The sequence below is a fragment of the Solanum stenotomum genome, unplaced genomic scaffold (assembly GCF_019186545.1).
Source record: "Solanum stenotomum isolate F172 unplaced genomic scaffold, ASM1918654v1 scaffold12477, whole genome shotgun sequence".
Lineage (NCBI taxonomy): Eukaryota > Viridiplantae > Streptophyta > Magnoliopsida > Solanales > Solanaceae > Solanum > Solanum stenotomum.
In genome coordinates this window covers 67,496-86,794 of record NW_026022069.1, presented here as the reverse complement: position 1 = coordinate 86,794, position 19,299 = coordinate 67,496, and the positions used below count along the sequence as shown (strand labels likewise).

Below are 19,299 nucleotides of genomic sequence, written 5' to 3'. Positions count from 1 at the left end.
CTCCCTACCATCCATCAAGAATCGAGTCTTACGGTCTCAATCACAACCCTAACCTGAGATCCAAGACCTGGCTATTAAAGCATCACAAGTCAGTTCAAACATTAGTTAGTAGTTTAGTCGGCATTAGTGTTTTAGTAGTCCATACTTATTTAGGAGTTTGCCTTAGCTACATCAGCCACTCAATTTATTTAGGAGTCTTATTCTTTGCTATGTAATTCTATTTAATATCTTTTTGCCTTCATTAATTAAGTATTGTTTTCCAACACATATTCAATCTTTATATGGTATCAAAGCTTTATTATATTGACCTCTACCCAACATTGACTAGAAACCCAGGGTGTGAACCTTATAATCCTCAACCTCGATCCGAGACTCAGGACACTAAACCTGAGACTCCACCCTAACTCGAGACCTGAGATTCAACCATAACCTGAGACCTATATTTGACCTCGACTTGAGATCTGACCCCAACTCATTACTTGAGCTCTAGCTACCAAGGACGTGGGACCTGACCCGACTTGACCTCGAACCATAAATCCGATCTTGACTCGGGTTACGTTCCGAGATCCTACTTTGACCCAAAACCTAAAACTCAATCTGACTTTGGCACAAAACTTGAGACTTGGGTTTCGACCCTAACCTAGGATCGAACCTTGACTTGGGACTAGAGTTGTAATACTCGAATCCTGGCCTATAGAAAAAAATCAAAGTAAATCTTAAACAGTAATTAAATTAAAATTAAAGTAAATCTTAGAAATAAGCTATAACTAGGCTAATATTGAACTAAATTGAAGATCACTTTCAAAATGAGTTATATTGAAGTGGTCTAAAATTCACCCAATATAAAATTATCTTGTGCCCAATCCTTAAAATTCTTGGCGAGCCATCACGCTTTTGTAGACCATATTTGACACCCTTACTTGCAGCTCTGCTCTTATCTTCTTCTTTATAATATACTAACTTTATTTTTGGAGTAGATTTTCTCAAATGGAATTTACAGAAGCATAGAGCATAGATCAGTGGTGAGCTCAGAAAAAGAAAGGATTTCAGTAGCAACATTTCAGAGTCCAAGATTGGATGGTATATTAGGTCCATCAAGTAGCCTTGTTACAGTTGATAATCCACCAAAATTCAAAAAAATCGGAGTCACTGAATATTATAAAGGATATTTCACCCGTGAACTTGTTGGGAAATCATATGTGGACATCATGAGAATCACCAATGAAGATGATCTAAAGAATTAATTAGTAGTATTTGTATCAATGGTAAGTAAATCCTTTGATTATGAAAGGATTAATATTTACATATGTATAAGGATTTAGATATCTCAATTTGAATTCTTAAGACGTTGTATTAAGATTTCAATACTAAAAATTAAGACTGTTTATATTTTTAAACATTTGAATATGTAAAAAAATTATATGATATATGGATGTCGATGGAGGATGATGCATCTTATTTAATAATTACTGTGTAAATTATTTTCCGAATTTTCTATAAATATATGACGATTTTTCTCCAAAATAGTTTTAAGTGAGAATTTCCAAAAAAAATTGTTGAAGAAAAAAGAATAATAACTAAAGCTAAGCTGAATAGAGGTAGCTGATTTTATGCTTTCTAAAATTTATTATTACGCAATCAAATACAGAAGGAAATAAGATTAATATAGTATTCATGTTGTTTTCTCCAGCACTAATCTACAAATTATCTGTCATCATTATAATTTCTAAAATTAGCAAACAAAAGTAAGTTGCACGTCATTTAAGTTCATGAATGAGATTTTTGTTCATTGTAATCATTTTTTAAGTTTTTCACATCAAGATATATAGTATCAAGACCTTTGTGTCCAGACTCTTCATCACGGGGGCGGACCCACGTAGAGTCCTCCGGGTGATCGAGCACCCATTAACCTCGTCTTGATTATATAAAATTAATATAGAGCACTCAATTAACAAATCATTCTAATTCGATAAATACGCCACTAACGGTCCTTAAATATGTATAAATCTTAGGACAGTAGAATCAAGGGATCAACAGAATTCTACCTGCAATCTTGATGAATAAAATTATGTTTCTTTATTTTTTTTTTATTGCAATTTATTTTCTGTCACTTTAAAATTTGTTGCAAACACCGAGATTCAACTTTGACCCAGAATCCAAAACTCAATCTGTCTTTGACACGGAACCCAAAACCTAGGTTTTGACCCTAACTTCGGACCGGACCTTGACTTGGGACTAGACTTCTAAAACTCAATCCCTGACTTATATATAGAAAAAAAAATAGAATAAATCAAAGTTATAACCGGCCACTAATGTAAAGCTAAATTGAAGATCATTTTCAAAATGGATTATACTAAATTGGTCTAAAATTAACCAAATATGAAATTATCTTGTGTTCAATCCTTAAAAATTTTGGCGAGTCATCGCTTTTGTAGGCCATATTTGACACCCCTACTTGTAGCCCTGGTCTTATATATATTCTTCTTTGTAATAAAATTTATTTATTTATTGGAGCAGATTTTGTCAAATGAAATATACAAAAGCATAGAGCATAGATCAGTGGTGAACTCAGACAAAGAAAGGATTTCGGTAGCAACATTTCAGAGTCCAAGATTGGATGGTATATTAGGTCCATCAAGTAGCCTTGTTACTAGGGGCGGAGTCAGGATTTTCAATAAGGGGTTCAAAATTTGCAAAAATAGACACATAAAGTAGCCAAAGGAGGCTCGACATCTACTATATATCTAAGAAATTATTCTAACCATGTATAAATAATATAATTTTTCTATCAAAAAGAGTTCAGATGTACCCCTGAGTGTAAGTTGGCTCCGCCACAACTTGTTACAGCTCAAAATCCACCAAGATTCGAAAAAATGGGAGTCACTGAATATTATAAAGGATTTTTTAACCATGAACTTGTAGGAAAATCATATATGGACACCATGAGAATCACCTGAGAAGATGATTCAAAATATTAATTAGTACTTGTATTAATGGTACCTATGTAAGTAAATCCTTTGATTATGATCAAATGATTGATATTAACATATGTATAAAGATTTAGGAATCTGAATTTGAATATACATTTGAATTCTTAAGACGTTAGGTAAGATATTGTATTAAGATTGGACTACTAAAAATTAAGACTGTTTATTTTTTAAAACATTTAAATATGTAAAAGTTTTCTTTATTTAACATTAATAAATATAATTAATTCAATAAAGATACTAAATTAATCTAATAATATATATCAAAAAAATATTTTAAAGAATATCATGTTGGAAGCTTCACCCTCAAATAGACTCTAAATTATTAAGTCGACCTCTAATTTTGTGTATAATTAGAGAATATAAAATATATATATATATATATGTACACACATACATACTGGTTAGGCATGACATTTTTTATTAAACATTTATTTTTGTTTTCTTACTCCTTATTTCCTGTTTTGCCTTAATTTGTAAATTACTCCGTGTATATAGTTTAGTTTGCGTGTAGTTCATTTATATGCAATTCGGGTAGCGACATGACGACATCTGCATATGAATGGTTATATAACGGTGGTCCTTATAAGTTTCTAGTAACTTATATAATGGTGGTATGATTTTGACTTGTCACATAATTAAGAAGATAAAAAAAGACTTTCGAATTTTATAATTTTAAATATGTCATATGAAAAATTAATATTAAAAAATTGTACATTCTTTTTTAAATAGATTAAATTAAAAAAAAATAATAATAAGACAAACAAATTGAAACTGTTTAAATTATCCCACGTTATTGATGATATAACAAGGATATAATATAACAAGGATATAACCATATATAGTATGCTTCTGGTGGTATCTAGATCTGCTTTATGGTCTTTATTTGTCCTATTTTGCCCACCAATTATTATACTGAATTTTATTGACCTCACACACAATAATTATAATGAAATTGAGACACCATCGTAAAATAGTTGTGGACACACGTGAAAGGAAAGGGATGGTAGAGTTAATATAATATCAAATTATTCAATATTGGAACGCCATAGAATTATTCAATATTAGAACGCCATAGAATTATTCAATATTGGAACGCCATAGAATTAAGCAGTTAAACAAATATGGGAGAAATAGAAGTTAAGTACATGGAAGTTCCTTCTGTCCAGGAACTGGCCAAGAAGAAACTCGTGACGATTCCATCGCGATACGTACGTGATGATCAAGACCGTTCAATTGCAACATCAAATTATAAGCAAGTTCCAGTAATTGATATGCAACGATTGATCAACTCTAACGATCATGACTCCATGAATCTTGAGCTTAATAAGTTGCACTTTGCAGCCAAAGATTGGGGTTTCTTTCAGGTACATATTTTATTATTAACAAGTTTATTGCTTAAAGGTACGTCAACTAAATAGATCAATAATAGAATAGCAAAGATCAAGTGACTCATATGATACAAAACAAAAAATAATAACTTTTTTCAATTGGAAGTGCTTGTGTATGCTTTAGTTTAATNTTATGTAATTCCCCCTGCCATCATGAATTAAAATTTCTCTCTTTTGACTAGAAATTAAACCCCACCATAATATAATTTATAATTGGAAAAATTACAAGAATATACTATTTAAGATCTTAATTAACAATATATGTATATACTCCTTTTTATTTACAAAACTAAGTTTTTAATTACAAACATGACATAATATTTAATTTTCGATTTAAAAAAAATATGTATTTTAATATTCAATTTATTTCCTTTTTTGGGGGTTATGTGCTAAAATTATGGGATTGATAAGTATTGTTTACTTTTTGGTTTTCCAACCATAATTTTACTCTTTTATATTATTTTTTTTACCCATATCTTCAATTTTCGTTTTTTATATATATTTTAGTATACGATTTATTTACTATTTTTGGGGATTATGTGCTAAACTTATAGTATTGATAATTATTGTTTGCTTTTTTGCTTTTTCAATCATAATTATACCGTTTTATATAAAAAAAATTTGCCCATATAATGAATTTTCAATTTTTTTTTTGTATATTTTAGCATCCGATTTATTTCCTATTTTTGGGAGTGACGTGCTAAATTTATGAAATTGATAGAGTTATTATTTACTTTTTGACTTTTCAACCATAATAATACTATTTATTAATTCTAGTCTTTTCTCTTAATTTTCAATTTTAATTATTTATTTATTTTAGTTTTTCCTTTTTTTTTGGGGATTTTGTACCTATTTTTGGGGGCATGATAATCATGTATAAAATTTAGTTATTTTATCTCACCAATTAATGGTTATTACTGAGCTTCTCAAAAAAAAAAAAATTACATAGCATATTAAATTAATTTTGGATTCACCATTATTTTATCTCATAAGTTCATCAATTTTCAATAGGTTTGTTATCATTTACCTTTAGTTCTTCTTTAAATATAATATGAATGCACCAACCTTACAACGATAATTACACCAATATCATGTAATAGATAATAACTTTTGAATACTACACCAAATATTATAGAAATAACAGTTGTTTTCATTTATTAAAATTTACAATTAGTTCATAACCATTTACATATATAAATTTGTGCATAAAAAGACAACTTAAGTTCAAAAACTCTCAATCGGAAATGTTATATCATTCAATAAACCAATAACTAAAAGTTTCAACTACATAATGTTTTAAGTAAAAATAAAATAAAAACAACACACTATTGTTAAGCGTGATCCACAAATTTGGGGCAAGTCTTCCTGTTATGCTCGAGTGTACCACATTTACTACAAATGACTTTACTTCTCTTGCATTTTTCTTGTTGAATCCCTTCTTACGATCATTAATTGGTGGTCTGCCTGGTTGCTTTCTTGCAATTAGAGGTAACATTACCTCTTCCAAAACATGCGATGGAATATCCCAAGTGCTTTCGCAAGGCAAACATGTTGGTATACAAAAAGGCAAACATGTTGGTATACAAAATGGTAATCATGCTGGTACACAGAATGGTTGATGACTAAATTAGCTTACTACACCATCATTTTCATCAAATCATTTACCAAAAAACAATAGATGTACCAAAATATTAGCTTGAAAGTTTGTGTTTATATAAGGTCTAAAGATACCAGTTACATCAGATCACACACCAAAAGAAATTTTCAAATTATTGTGTTTATGTAAGGCCTAAAAGATACTAATTACATCAAATCACATACAAAAAGAAATTCTCAAAATATGGTGTTTATGTATGGACTAAAAGATATTCAAGTGCACCGATCCATTACACTTAATGTTAGACCAAAAAAAATTCATTGAATCTAACGTTTAATAAATGTATTTAAATATACCATCATTAACACCAAATTATTTACCCAATATTAATCATCAAAGCTTATTTTTCTATGCAACCTAATAGCTAACACTCACACAAAAAATCTATGACTTATGGTGTTTATACAAACATAATACAGAATAACAATTACACCAAATCATCACACCATGTGCACCTAATAATCTACCAAAAATATTAATAAAATTTACTATATACTAAACCACAAAACCATCGTTCCACCAAACCATTTACCAAAGCAGAATCATACAATATGAATTTTATACTAAATAACAAAACCCTACAAATTAAAGCAACGGATTAATACCAAAAAATAACACACCACTCAATATACCCAAATCCAATCTATAAAAGTGATTGATAAACGACCTTAATTCAGCTTTAACAAAAAACATATATCCAACATAATAGATTATAAGATAACGATTATGAAAAAAAATAATTCAAATATATTAAATAAAATAATTAAAATAATCACGTAGAAAAACACTGATTCAATCGTGATTTATCACAAATACCTGATGCGTCCCATCGTCCATTGTGTTGAATTAGAACTGGAAAATTGTTGGTATGTTTGAACTGTCGGGAGTAGAAGGAGATTTTTATTTTTGTTAAAAAAACCCATTTTTTATGGGAGAAAATATATAACAAATTTGAGTAAATGGTGGAAGGTAAAAGAATTGGAGAAAATCAGGGAATATAAGAAAATCATGGTTGATTAATTCTACGCTTCCCTTTTTTTTTTAAATACTAAATTCTAGTTTTGAAAAAAAAAAACTATTGCTATATAGACAGAAAAGAAAACTATTGCTATATAGTAGTAATTAAGGTACTTAAATTGTATACTTAAGTTTTTTGCCCATAAAATTATCATATACTTTAATATAATATTAGTTTTCAAGATTGTTTGGTTCAAAAACAGTAAAGCCCTTTGGCCTTGAAGTAATCCGGGGTCGGGCCAAAACGGACCATATATAGGTTGTATCATATATTTACTTTGCCCCAATTTTTATGATACAATTTTTTTCAGTCCGTTTAAAAAGAAATAAGTGTCAAAAACGGTTAAACTTATCTATTTTTAGTTCTATACCTAAATTATTGAAAATGTGAGTTTCATACGTAAGTTATCACTTAGTAGTTTGAGAAACACATCTCTCTTTTATTATACTCTTATTTATCATGGTGTGTGTATTACACTTTCTCTTTTATTTTAAAAAATCATGGACAACATTAAAAAAATAATATCAATTTTTTTTTGGAAGGAGTGGGGGAGAGGGTGAAGTCTGAATTTTTTCAAAATATTTTATAAAAGAAATTAAAAGAATAAAAGGATGGGGGAGGGGATTGTCGGGGGTGGGGATGGGGGTGAGAAAAACATTCTAACTTTTATCTTTTAAAAAATATTTATTTTTTTAAAAAAAGGTTTTTTTGGATAGTAATACTTTAATCTTTAACTTTTAATTAATATTAATGACCTATTTAATTTTTGTCAAGATGAAATATTTTATTCATGTGACAAAGTTTTGCAAATGAAAGAGAGTATATTACACTCCCAATTGTTTAGCTATTTAGGCATGAAACTCAAAAAAAGTGATAGTTTAAGATGTATTTTTGACAATTATCTCGTTTAAAAAAGAATGACAATTCTTTTTTATATTTAGTAACAATTTAAATTCAAAATATTAATTTTACCGTAGATAATTTTAACTACTTAAACATATTATGACTTATTTCAGAGTACAAACATAACAAAACTTTTCATATGTTCTTAAACTCCATGCGCAACTGAAGTAGTAATAACAAGCTCAACTACATTTGCAGTTAATTAATCATGGAGTTAGTTGTTTAGTGGTGGAGAAGATGAAACATGAAACTCAAAAGTTCTTCGATCTTCCATTAGAAGAGAAGAAGAAGTTTGAACAATCGTCAGGAGATACAGATGGATTTGGACAGTTGTTCGTTGTCTCTGATGAACAAAAGCTTGACTGGGCTGATCTCTTTTACTTGAAGACCGCACCGACATATTTGGGGAAGCCTATATTTTCCAAGCTTTATCTTTCACTTAGGTACGCTATTAATATTGTTTGTGCTTTTTTGTATGAAACACTAGAAAATAAGTAAGAAAATCACTTATTAATGCGTANNATTAATTTTACCGTAGATAATTATAACTACTTAAACATATTATGACTTATTTCAGACTACAAACATAACAAAACTTTTCATATGTTCTTAAACTCCGTGCGCAACTGAAGTAGTAATAACAAGCTCAATTACATTTGCAGTTAATTAATCATGGAGTTAGTTGTTTAGTGGTGGAGAAGATGAAACATGAAACTCAAAAGTTCTTCGATCTTCCATTAGAAGAGAAGAAGAAGTTTGAACAATCGTCAGGAGATACAGATGGATTTGGACAGTTGTTCGTTGTCTCTGATGAACAAAAGCTTGACTGGGCTGATCTCTTTTACTTGAAGACCGCACCGACATATTTGCGGAAGCCTATATTTTCCAAGCTTTATCTTTCACTTAGGTACGCTATTAATATTGTTTGCGCTTTTTTGTATGAAACACTAGAAAATAAGTAAGAAAATCACTTATTAATGCATATGTAGAGAGACGATTGAAGAGTATGCGGATGAAATAAAAAAGCTAAGCATGAAAGTATTGGAAATATTGGGTAAAGCTTTGGGGATTGATGAAAAAGAAGTGAAGAGTCTTTTTGAAGAAGGAATGCAATCAATGAGGATGAATTACTATCCACCATGTCCACAACCTGACAAAGTGATGGGAATTACTCCTCATTCAGATGCAACAGGCCTTACAATACTTCTTCAAGTCAATGAAACTCAAGGTCTTCAAATTAGAAAAGATGGAATTTGGATTCCCATTGAACCAATCCCTAATGCCTTCATAGTCAATGTTGGAGATGCTTTTGAGGTACTTCCTTCATCATCTTCTCTTAATATTTATTAAGTAGTACAATATTATATTTGCAATCATTTTAATTTATGTGGTGATATTTGACTACGACCTTTCGTCACTGGGAGATATCACATAATACCATCCATCAAGAATTGAGTCTTAGGGTCCGACTCACAACCCCAACCTAAGATCCAAGACCTGACTATTAGAGCATCACAAGTCAGTTCAGACATTAGTTAGTAGTTTAGTGGTATTAGTGTTTTAGTAGTTCATACTTATTTAGGAGTCTACATTAGTTATACATTAGTCGTTCAGTTTGTTTAGGAGTCTTATTATTTGCTTTTTAACTTTATTTAATATCTTTTTGCCTTCATTGATTATCGTTTTTCAACACATATTCAGTCTTTTTATGGTATCTGAGCTTTATACTGACCTCAACCCAACCTTGACTAGAAACCCAAGACGTGAGCCTCATAATCCTCAACCTCGATCCGAGACTCAAGACACTGAACCTGAGACTCCACCCTAACTCGACACCTGAGATCCGACCATGACCTGAGACCTGTATTTGACCTTGACTCGAGATCTGACCCCGACTCAATATCGAGCCCTAGCTAAAAAGGGCGTGGGACCTGACCCGCGACTTGACCTCGAACCATAAATCTGATCTTGACTTGGGTTTCGAGATCGTACTTTGACCCAAAACCCGAAACTCAGTCCAACTTTGACATAGAACCTGAGACCTGGGTTTTGACCCTGACCTTGACTTGGGACTAAAGTTGTGAGACTCGAATCCTTGCTTGTATTTATCAAACTAAATCTTAAACCGTAAATTCAAATTAAAGTAAATCATAGAAATAAGCTATAAGTAAGCTAATATTGAGCTAAATTGAAGATCACTTTCATAATGAGTTATACTGAATTGGTCTAAAATTAGCCCAATATAAAACTATCTTGTGCCCCATCCTTAAATATTTTGTAGGCCATATTTCATATTTGACACCCCTACTTGTAGCCCCGCTCTTATCTTCTTCTTTATAATATACTTCTATTTATTTATCTTCTTCTTTATAATATACTATTTATTCTTTTTTATTTTTTTTGGAGCAGATTTTCTCAAATGGAGTATACAAAAGTATAGAGCATAGATCAGTGGTGAGCTCAGAAAAAGAAAGGATTTCAGTAGCAACATTTCAGAGTCCAAGATTGGATGGTATATTAGGTCCATCAAGTAGCCTTGCTACTGTTCATAATCCACCGAAGTTCAAAAAAATCGGAGTCAGTGAATATTATAAAGGATTTTTCACCCGTGAACTTGTTGGGAAATCATATGTCGACACCATGAGAATCACCAATGAAGATGATCTAAAGAATTAATTCGTATTTGTATGAATGGTAAGTAAATCCTTTGATTATGAAAGGATTAATATATTAACATATGTATAAAGATTTAGCTATCTCAATTTGAATATATGATCTGAATTCTTACTAAGATGTTGTATTAAGATTTTACTACTAAAAATTAAGACTGTTTGTACTTTTAAACATTTGAATATGTAAAAAATTATATGATGATTGTGGATGTCGATTGAGGATGATGCATCTTATTTAATAATTACTGGTTAAATTATTTTCTGAAGTTTCAATAAATATATGGCGATTTTTTCTCCAAAATACTTTTAAGTGCGAATTATCAAAGTTTTGAAGGGGAGATATTTTCCTTAAGTTTTGAAGGGAAGACATTTTCCTTAAATTTGAGGAAACTGAGTNNTTGTATGAATGGTAAGTAAATCCTTTGATTATGAAAGGATTAATATATTAACATATGTATAAAGATTTAGCTATCTCAATTTGAATATATGATCTGAATTCTTACTAAGATGTTGTATTAAGATTTTACTACTAAAAATTAAGACTGTTTGTACTTTTAAACATTTGAATATGTAAAAAATTATATGATGATTGTGGATGTGATTGAGGATGATGCATCTTATTTAATAATTACTGGTTAAATTATTTTGTGAAGTTTCAATAAATATATGGCGATTTTTTCTCCAAAATACTTTTTTAAGTGCGAATTATCAAAGTTTTGAAGGGAAGACATTTTCCTTAAGTTTTGAAGGGAAGACATTTTCCTTAAATTTGAGGAAACTGAGTTGATTTGGAAAACATTTTCCAAAACATTTAACCCAACCAAAAATGAGAAAATTGAAAAACATTTTCCGAAAAATATTTTCCTTCATACCAAACACACCCTAAGAGGTAGCTGATTTTATGCTTTCTAAATTTATTACGCAATCAAATACATAAGGAGATAAGATAATATAGTATTCACGTTGTTTTCTCCAGCACTAATCTACAAATTACCTGTCATCATTATAATTTCTAAATTTAGAAAACAAAAGAAAGTTGCACGTCATTTAAGTTCATGAATGAGATTTCTATTTTTTTTGTTTCCCATACGGTGTTTAAAGCCCACATTGGAGCTCCGAAATTTCTATTCATAATAGCCATTTTCGAAGTTTCACATCAAGAATTCAAGATAGTATCAAGACCTTTGTGTCCAGACTCTTGATCAGGGGAGGAGCTAGCATGTCTTTAGGGGGTTCATCCGAACTCCCTTCGGCGGAAAATATTACTATATATATATGGTTAACATAATTTTTTAGATGTATATAATAGATGTTGAACCCCCTTCGACTAGTTCATATGTTTACTCCTTCGGATTTTGAACCCCCTTATTGAAAATCCTGGCTCCGCCACTGCTCTTGATCACAGTGGGGGATCCACATAGAGTCCTCCGGATGCTCGAACAACCCTTAACCTTATCTCGATATATATATATATGCGTACAAAATAAGAAGGATTTATATAAACTTAACACAGAGCACTCAATGAACAATTGGTCTAATTAGTCCATTAGCTCCTAGGTGGGTACTTAAGGCTCTTGTAGTGTTGTTGATCCTGAGTTTGAATCTCATCGTGAACATGTCTTTTTTATATTTTTGACTCCACTTTCAAAGCACCCATAACCATAAAATTCTAGATCTGCCACTGCCTATTAAATATTCCATTGATTCACAGCCAAAAAGTGTAGTCATCACATATAGATGACATGTGTTTTCAGTAGTAACGTACAAGCTTATCGGCATAACATTAATTGATTGTGGTGGAAAATTAGGCCTTGTACTATACATAACATGGTCCCTGTGGCAAATGATTTTCCAAAAATACTTTGTCCAAAATTAGGCCTTGTACTATACATAACATGGTATATATGATTGGAATTTCAAAATTATTAAGTCAATATCTAATTTTATGTTTAATTAAAAAATTTAAACTTTATACATATATATACTAAAAAAAAATACCTCAAATATATCATATGATTTTTTAACGAGTGGCGAGGGTAACCGTTACTATTGAATATTTTTCAATGAAAAATTTCAATAGAAAAATAATGTTTTTTTACATAATGAATTAATTGACATGCCACGATTACACAGTAGCATTAAATCTTTAGCTTTTGAATAAAAAAAGAAACTGTTTATTTTGGGTATAACCTAACCTAAATTTTGACTTTTGTATACAATTTAACCGTGTTTTATTTAAATACAAAATAGAACCTCAATTATGACTTTAATGAAGCATTTGAAAAAGAGATGAGTACTAATATGTGATTACATGATGTGATAACATTGCCATCACATGTGAATAGTCATTACATAAATGTCAAACATTGGCTACAAGAAATCCTTTTTAAAATAAATATATTTTCAACGATAGTCTAATTTGCGTGTGGTTGGTTTATACGCAATTTGGGTGGTGACATTTATTATTGATGGATGGTTATACAATATAATATAATGGTGGTCCTTATAAATTATTACTTTCTTTATTTTAATTTGTTTGCATAACTGTGACTTACTTTTCTTTTCAATCCGTACCAATAAAATGACATATTTCTATATTTAGTAACAATTTAACTTTAAAATTTTCATTTTATCCTTAATAAAATAATTTATAACCACATAAACATGCATCACTTATTTTAGAACATAAGTTTCAAAAAGGAACGGAAGGAGTACTAATTTTGCCCCCTAATTGATATAGAGGCCAGTTTTGCACAAGTTTCACAAGCTAATTAGGTTTTGTTAACCCTCACACGCAATTATTCAATAGTTAGATCTTTCTATAATAATCAAATTGAGAAATTATCATAGAATGTTAATGTGGACACAAGTGATCGCAGAATTATTATTATATATATCAACATTATCTTGCCATAGAATTAAGCCCTTAAACATAAATGGGAGAACTAGAAGTTAATTACAAGGAAGTTCCTTCTGTCCAGGAGCTGGCCAAGAACAAACTCGTGACGATTCCATCGCGATATGTACGTGATGATNTCACGCCCTTCTATATTAAACACTAGAAAATAAGTAAGAGAATAACTTATTATGTAGAGAGACGATTGAAGAGTACACGGAAGAAATAAAGGATCTAAGCATGAAAGTTTTGGAAATGTTGGGTAAAGCTTTGGGGATTAAAGAAAAAGAAGTGAAGAGTCTTTTTGAAGAAGGGATGCAATCAATGAGGATGAATTACTATCCACCATGTCCACAACCAGACAAAGTGATGGGACTTTGCCCTCATTCTGATCCCTCTGCCTTAACAATCCTTCTTCAAGTCAATGAAACTCAAGGTCTTCAAGTTAAAAAGGATGAAATTTGGATTCCCATTTTACCCCTCCCTAACGCCTTCATAGTCAATATTGGAGATACTTTTGAGGTATTTCCCTCATTCTCTTCTCTTTATCTATTATTCTTTTCTCTATAGTTTTAATTTGCGTGATCATATTTGATTGAATATTGAATTTTGAATAGATACACATTTGGAAACTTGAGATCCAAGATCTGACCTGACCTTGATTCATATTTGATTGAATATTGAATTTTGAATAGATACACATTTGGAAACTTGAGATCCAAGATCTGACCTGACCTTGACTAAGAAACCCAAGACATGAGACTCAACCCTCGACTTCAACCCGTCACTCTAAACCTTAGATCAGAGACTCGACCCTAACTTGATACCTGATATTCGACCCCCGATCCAAGACCCAACTTTGACTAAGAATTTGAGACTCGAGTCTCAAATTCTAGCTGAGGACCTGACCCCAACCCTAACCTTAGACCCGAATCGAGACTCGATTTTGATCTAGGACTCAAGCCCTAAGATCGACCCTCAATTTGACTAGAAATAGGAGATCCAACCCTAACTTTGGACTCAAGAACTAACCCGACCCAAGATAGGAGATCTCAAAACCAACCCCAACCTAAGACTCGAGACCTAACATTAACCCTAACTCAAGACATAAGACTCTAAACCCAACTTAGGACTTAAGACCTAACTTTTCTCGAGTCCCTAGACTCGACTTTGGCCTAAAACCCGAGACGCGACCTCTACTCATGATAACCTTGACCCTAACCCAAGACTTGGGACCAAAGTTTGACTGAGACCCAACCCCAACCCTGGACACGAGATCCTAGACCAGACACTAACTAGAGACTCAACTTGGACCCAAAATCCAAGACTCGACCCTGACTTGAGATGACCTAGACCCTAATCCGAGATTCGAGACCTGACTTTGACTCAAAGCATTACCCCTACCTTGATGCGAGATTCATAACCTGACTCTGACCCAAACTTTCATCCCGACCCTGACTTGACTTTGTAGCCCCGTTCTTATATATATTTCTTTTTTTTTTTTTGGACCAGATTTTCTCAAATGGAATTTACAAAAGTATAGAGCATAGATCAATGGTGAGCTCAGAAAAAGAAAGGATTTCAGTTGCAACATTTCAGAGTTCAAGATTGGATGTTATATTAGGTCCAGCAAGTAGCCTTGTTACAGCTCATAATCCACCAAAATTCAAACCAATGGGAGCCACTGAATTTTATAGAGGATATCTCAACCGTGCACTTGTTGGGAAATCATATGTGGAAGCCATGAGAATTAATCACCAATGAAGATGATTCAAGGAATTAATTAGTAGTTGTATTAATGGTACGTACGTAAGTAAATCCTTTGATATGAATGAAAAAGGATTAAAACAGAAATAAATAACATTGATATGTGTTCATAGTTAATATCATGACATTTCGAATAAATATGATGTGCATTAAGATTTAAATATTTGAATCTGAATACATATTCAAATTCTTATTCAAATTGATATGTGTTCATAGTTAATATCATGACACTAAAATGTTTATTTGTTGATCAATTGCCAATCAAATTTTTATTATTTCTTTGTTAGGTCCAAATTACTCAATGATTACCGAAAGACACTATCATCATTGTTTGTTGGATGACATTTTTCCTCTTTTTATTTTGTGAACTTTTTACAACTCAAAATGTTAATGGATATACAAGAGTAGTGTGTTTCATTTATTAATCTCTCGATAAAGTGTACTTCATCCATTTCATAGTAATTGTCCTTCATAATAAAAATAGTTATTCCAATTTATTTGTATAATTTATAAAATTAAGAGAATTTTATTATATCTTTCTTTTTCTATCTTAATATCAAATAATAAAACTTTAGTTTAAGAAAATATGTTTGCAGCTAAAGCTTTCTTAAAAGATATGTAAAGTCAAGAGGATTTAAATAATAAAACGGAAAAAGTAAAATCTCTTGCATATACAAGAAAAACGACATTGAAAGACACAAAGTTGAGCGCGTGCTCTGCACGGGCAATCTCTGTCTAGTCTAGATAGTATCAAGACTTTTGTATCCTGACGTTCGATCAGATAAAGCTGTCCACTTTATATATGACCCACAACAAAAAAATTGTTGTCACATACAGTTGCAAATCTATTACTCTCTCTGTTTAAAAAAGAATGACTAAATTTCCTTTTTTAGTATGTTTAAAAAGGAATGACCTATTTCTTTTTTTAGCAACACTTTAACTTCAATTTTTCACGTGGCATGTTTAAGACCACAAGATTAAAGGACATTTTGGTACATTTGATATAACTTGAATTTAGAACTACAAAAATTAAAAAGTCTTCTTTCTTTTCTTAAATCTCATTCCAAGTCAAACTAGGACTTTCTTTTTGAAACAGAGGAAATACTACTATTTCACAATTAGATTTAATTTACATTTTTTTATTTCTGTATCATGAATTAGTTTTAGTTTTATTAAAAAATAAACCAAATTAAATCTGATGAATTATCCTTTAATCATAAATAATAAATAACAAAATAAAAACAGTGCTACTTAGTTGACTACACACCAAAATAAAATGAAAATAAGAAGTCCCAAATGACTAGGACTTATTTAGCCCCAAGAATATTTGGGAAAATTTGAGAAAATTTGGAAAGTAGTGTTTGGTCATATAACTTGGCAATTATATTTGACAAGTATTCCGAGTTTGCATATACTAGAGAAAATTAGTATTTGGGTCATGTTCTAATATTTGGAAATTTTAAAAAATTCAAAAATTATCCCAAACTTTTATATTTTATAAAAATATCCATTATTTAGTAATTCCAACTAATAATTGCTACTATCTCCTCCAGAAAAGTTTGAGTTCTAATTTGAGTGATAGAATTAAAAAAAGAAGAAGAACAATTTGGGTTTAATGAGTTCTAATTATAATTGAATCAGTGACAAGTTTGAATATACGATTAATCTATTGTCTTGCATATATTGTTATTTGTTATTGTTGATTGTTATCAATTACATTATATTTTTATTTTTTTAACGGAACATATTTATTATAAAATGATGATATAAATTTATGGGTATTTTAAATAATTTTTAGAAATTATGGTATAAATAAAATTTTTTGAAATAGTCAAATATTTTTTAGAAAATTTGAGGCCAAACACATGGTGAAACTTCACCCAAATATGATTTGCCAAGAATATTTGAAAACTTAGCACCAAACGTTAACTATATCAAAATCGATAAATTACCTTGTTATGTACATGTTTTTGTATCTTCATATGACCATTAATTAAATCACCTAACACAATTATACAATATATAAGCAAGCTAGTAATAACTCTGCAACACTTGCTACAGTCATTCTCTTGTTGATAAATGAAATTAGGGAAAAATCTCAATATGTAATTGAACTTTGAAAAAAGGTTCATTTATATTATTCGTTAAAAGTTTGACTCATTTATGCCATTTATATTTAAGAAAATGTTCATCTATGTCATTATTTAATAGGTTAACTGAAATGGCATAGAAGAGCCAAAACATTTTACGAATGGCATAGATGATTATACTTGAGTCTTTTCTCTTTTAAAAAAATGATGTAATTAATAATGTAGTTGAATCGTAATTGACCACCTTTAAAAAAATAATTTCGTAAAATCAAAATTATTTTCAGCTAACAAATAATAGCATGGATGAACCTTTTATCAAATGGAAATGGCATAGATGAGCCTAATTTTTTTTTCAAAGTTCAATATCATATTTGAACCTTTTCCCATAAAATTATGAAAGATACAAGATTTAAACTTATGAGTTTGCGTTAGTATATATAACTCATTTGATCTGTTAATATATATTTCCTCCGTTTCATATTAGTTGATTATCTTACTTAAAACGGAAAAGGGCCAAAAATACTCATGTACTATTCGAAAAGGTTTAAAAATACCCCTCATCCACCTATAGGGTTAAAAATATCCCTTAGTCAACCTTTTTTGTCCAATATTACCCTTTAAACTAACAGTCTTATATTTTTTTAATTATTATTATTATAAATAATGTGGCATCTTTTTATTGGATAAAGTTAATTTCCAACGAACCAAACTTTCTCCTACCCCACCCGACCCATATGTAACCCCTTGACCCAAACCCAATTAAAAGATCCATCAAAAATTTAAAAAAATAAAATTGAATCATCTCTTCTCCCCCTAAACCTAATATCTTATTTTTCTTCTTCTCCTTTTCTTATTAAGCGATATCAAGATCAATTTCACCCAAAATAATGAGATTTTCGATGCAACATTTTATTGAAGTTGAAAGATTCAAGATGGGAACGTTGATTTTTGAAGTCTTTTCTCTTCTAAGTAGGTCATTTTATTCTTGAGATGTTTTCTGAGTTTGTGACACAACTGGTAAAGAGGAAAAAATAGACAGTGAAGCAGAAGTTGGAGAAAGAAGTTAAAGTTGTGCTTACAAATATGTACAAATCCAACTTGAATCTTTCAACTTCAATAAAAAATTGAAATTGGGTTTCGGTTAAGGGGTGACATATGGTCGGGTGGGGTAGAAGAAAGTTTGGTGGGTTGAAAATTAACTGGATAAAAAGACGTCACATAATAATTAATAATTATAATAATTAAAAAATATAAGATTGTTAGTTTAAAGGGTAATAGTGGACCAAAAAGGTTGACTGAGGGTATTCTTAACCCTATAGGTGGATGATGGGTATTTTTAAATCTTTTTCGAATAGTACAAGAGTATTTTTGGCCATTTTCTGTACTAAAAATAGTTGTCATATATTAGTTGTCCACCTTACTAAATCAAGAAAACACTGATTAAATTTTTCCTACTTTTGCAATTAATTCTTTTTAAAAAGTTTTCAAACTAATTATTTAGTAGGTCCCGCCCCTTTAATTTGATTAGGTAAAAATAATATTGTACTACTTAATAAATATTAAGAGAAGATGATGAAGGAAGTACCTCAAAAGCATCTTCAACATTGACTATGAAGGCATTAGGGAGTGGTTCAATGGGAATCCAAATTCCATCTTTTCTAATTTGAAGACCTTGAGTTTCATTGACTTGAAGAAGTATTGTAAAGCCTGTTGCATCTGAATGAGAAGTAATTCCCATCACTTTGTCAGGTTGTGGACATGGTGGATAGTAATTCATCCTCATTGATTGCATTCCTTCTTCAAAAATACTCTTCACTTCTTTTTCATCAATCCCCAAAGCTTTACCCAACATTTCCAATACTTTCATGCTTAGCGTTTTTATTTCATCCGCGTACTCTTCAATCGTCTCTCTACATAC

At 30.5% G+C, this 19,299-nt stretch overlaps 2 protein-coding genes and 1 pseudogene across 3 annotated transcripts; all 3 read left to right on the top strand.

Moving 5' to 3' along the window:
* Positions 1 to 1,281, top strand: part of LOC125849997 (protein SRG1-like) — a 40,677-nt pseudogene extending 39,396 nt beyond the window's left edge.
* A 2,790-nt stretch (positions 1,282 to 4,071) lies between these two features.
* LOC125849988 (protein SRG1-like) lies at positions 4,072 to 10,837 on the top strand. Of its 2 annotated transcripts, none has more exons than XM_049529920.1 (4): positions 4,072 to 4,354; positions 8,619 to 8,863; positions 8,946 to 9,270; positions 10,366 to 10,837. In XM_049529920.1, the coding sequence occupies exons 1-4, from the start codon at positions 4,112 to 4,114 to the stop codon at positions 10,630 to 10,632; spliced, it is 1,080 nt and encodes a 359-aa protein (XP_049385877.1). In that variant the 5' UTR covers positions 4,072 to 4,111; the 3' UTR covers positions 10,633 to 10,837. The 2 variants fall into 2 exon arrangements, with proteins under 2 accessions (XP_049385877.1, XP_049385878.1); XM_049529921.1 differs by lacking the exon at positions 8,619 to 8,863 and adding an exon at positions 8,155 to 8,399.
* Positions 10,838 to 13,764: 2,927 nt separating this feature from the next.
* LOC125849996 (protein SRG1-like) lies at positions 13,765 to 15,288 on the top strand. The gene is made up of 2 exons (XM_049529926.1): positions 13,765 to 14,046; positions 15,037 to 15,288. Exons 1-2 carry the CDS (start codon positions 13,765 to 13,767, stop codon positions 15,286 to 15,288), a joined length of 534 nt encoding a protein of 177 aa, XP_049385883.1.
* Positions 15,289 to 19,299: the final 4,011 nt, after the last annotated feature.

What these genes read in the sequence shown, in the direction of transcription:
- LOC125849988 (XM_049529920.1), top strand. Translation starts at nt 4,112, where the DNA reads ATGGGAGAAATAGAAGTTAAGTACATGGAAGTTCCTTCTGTCCAGGAA. An exon ending in AAGATTGGGGTTTCTTTCAG is followed by an intron (nt 4,355 to 8,618) that starts GTACATATTTTA and finishes TTACATTTGCAG; the next exon opens with TTAATTAATCATGGAGTTAG. An exon ending in ATGTTGGAGATGCTTTTGAG is followed by an intron (nt 9,271 to 10,365) that starts GTACTTCCTTCA and finishes TTTTTGGAGCAG; the next exon opens with ATTTTCTCAAATGGAGTATA.
- LOC125849996 (XM_049529926.1), top strand. Translation starts at nt 13,765, where the DNA reads ATGAAAGTTTTGGAAATGTTGGGTAAAGCTTTGGGGATTAAAGAAAAA. An exon ending in ATATTGGAGATACTTTTGAG is followed by an intron (nt 14,047 to 15,036) that starts GTATTTCCCTCA and finishes TTTTTGGACCAG; the next exon opens with ATTTTCTCAAATGGAATTTA.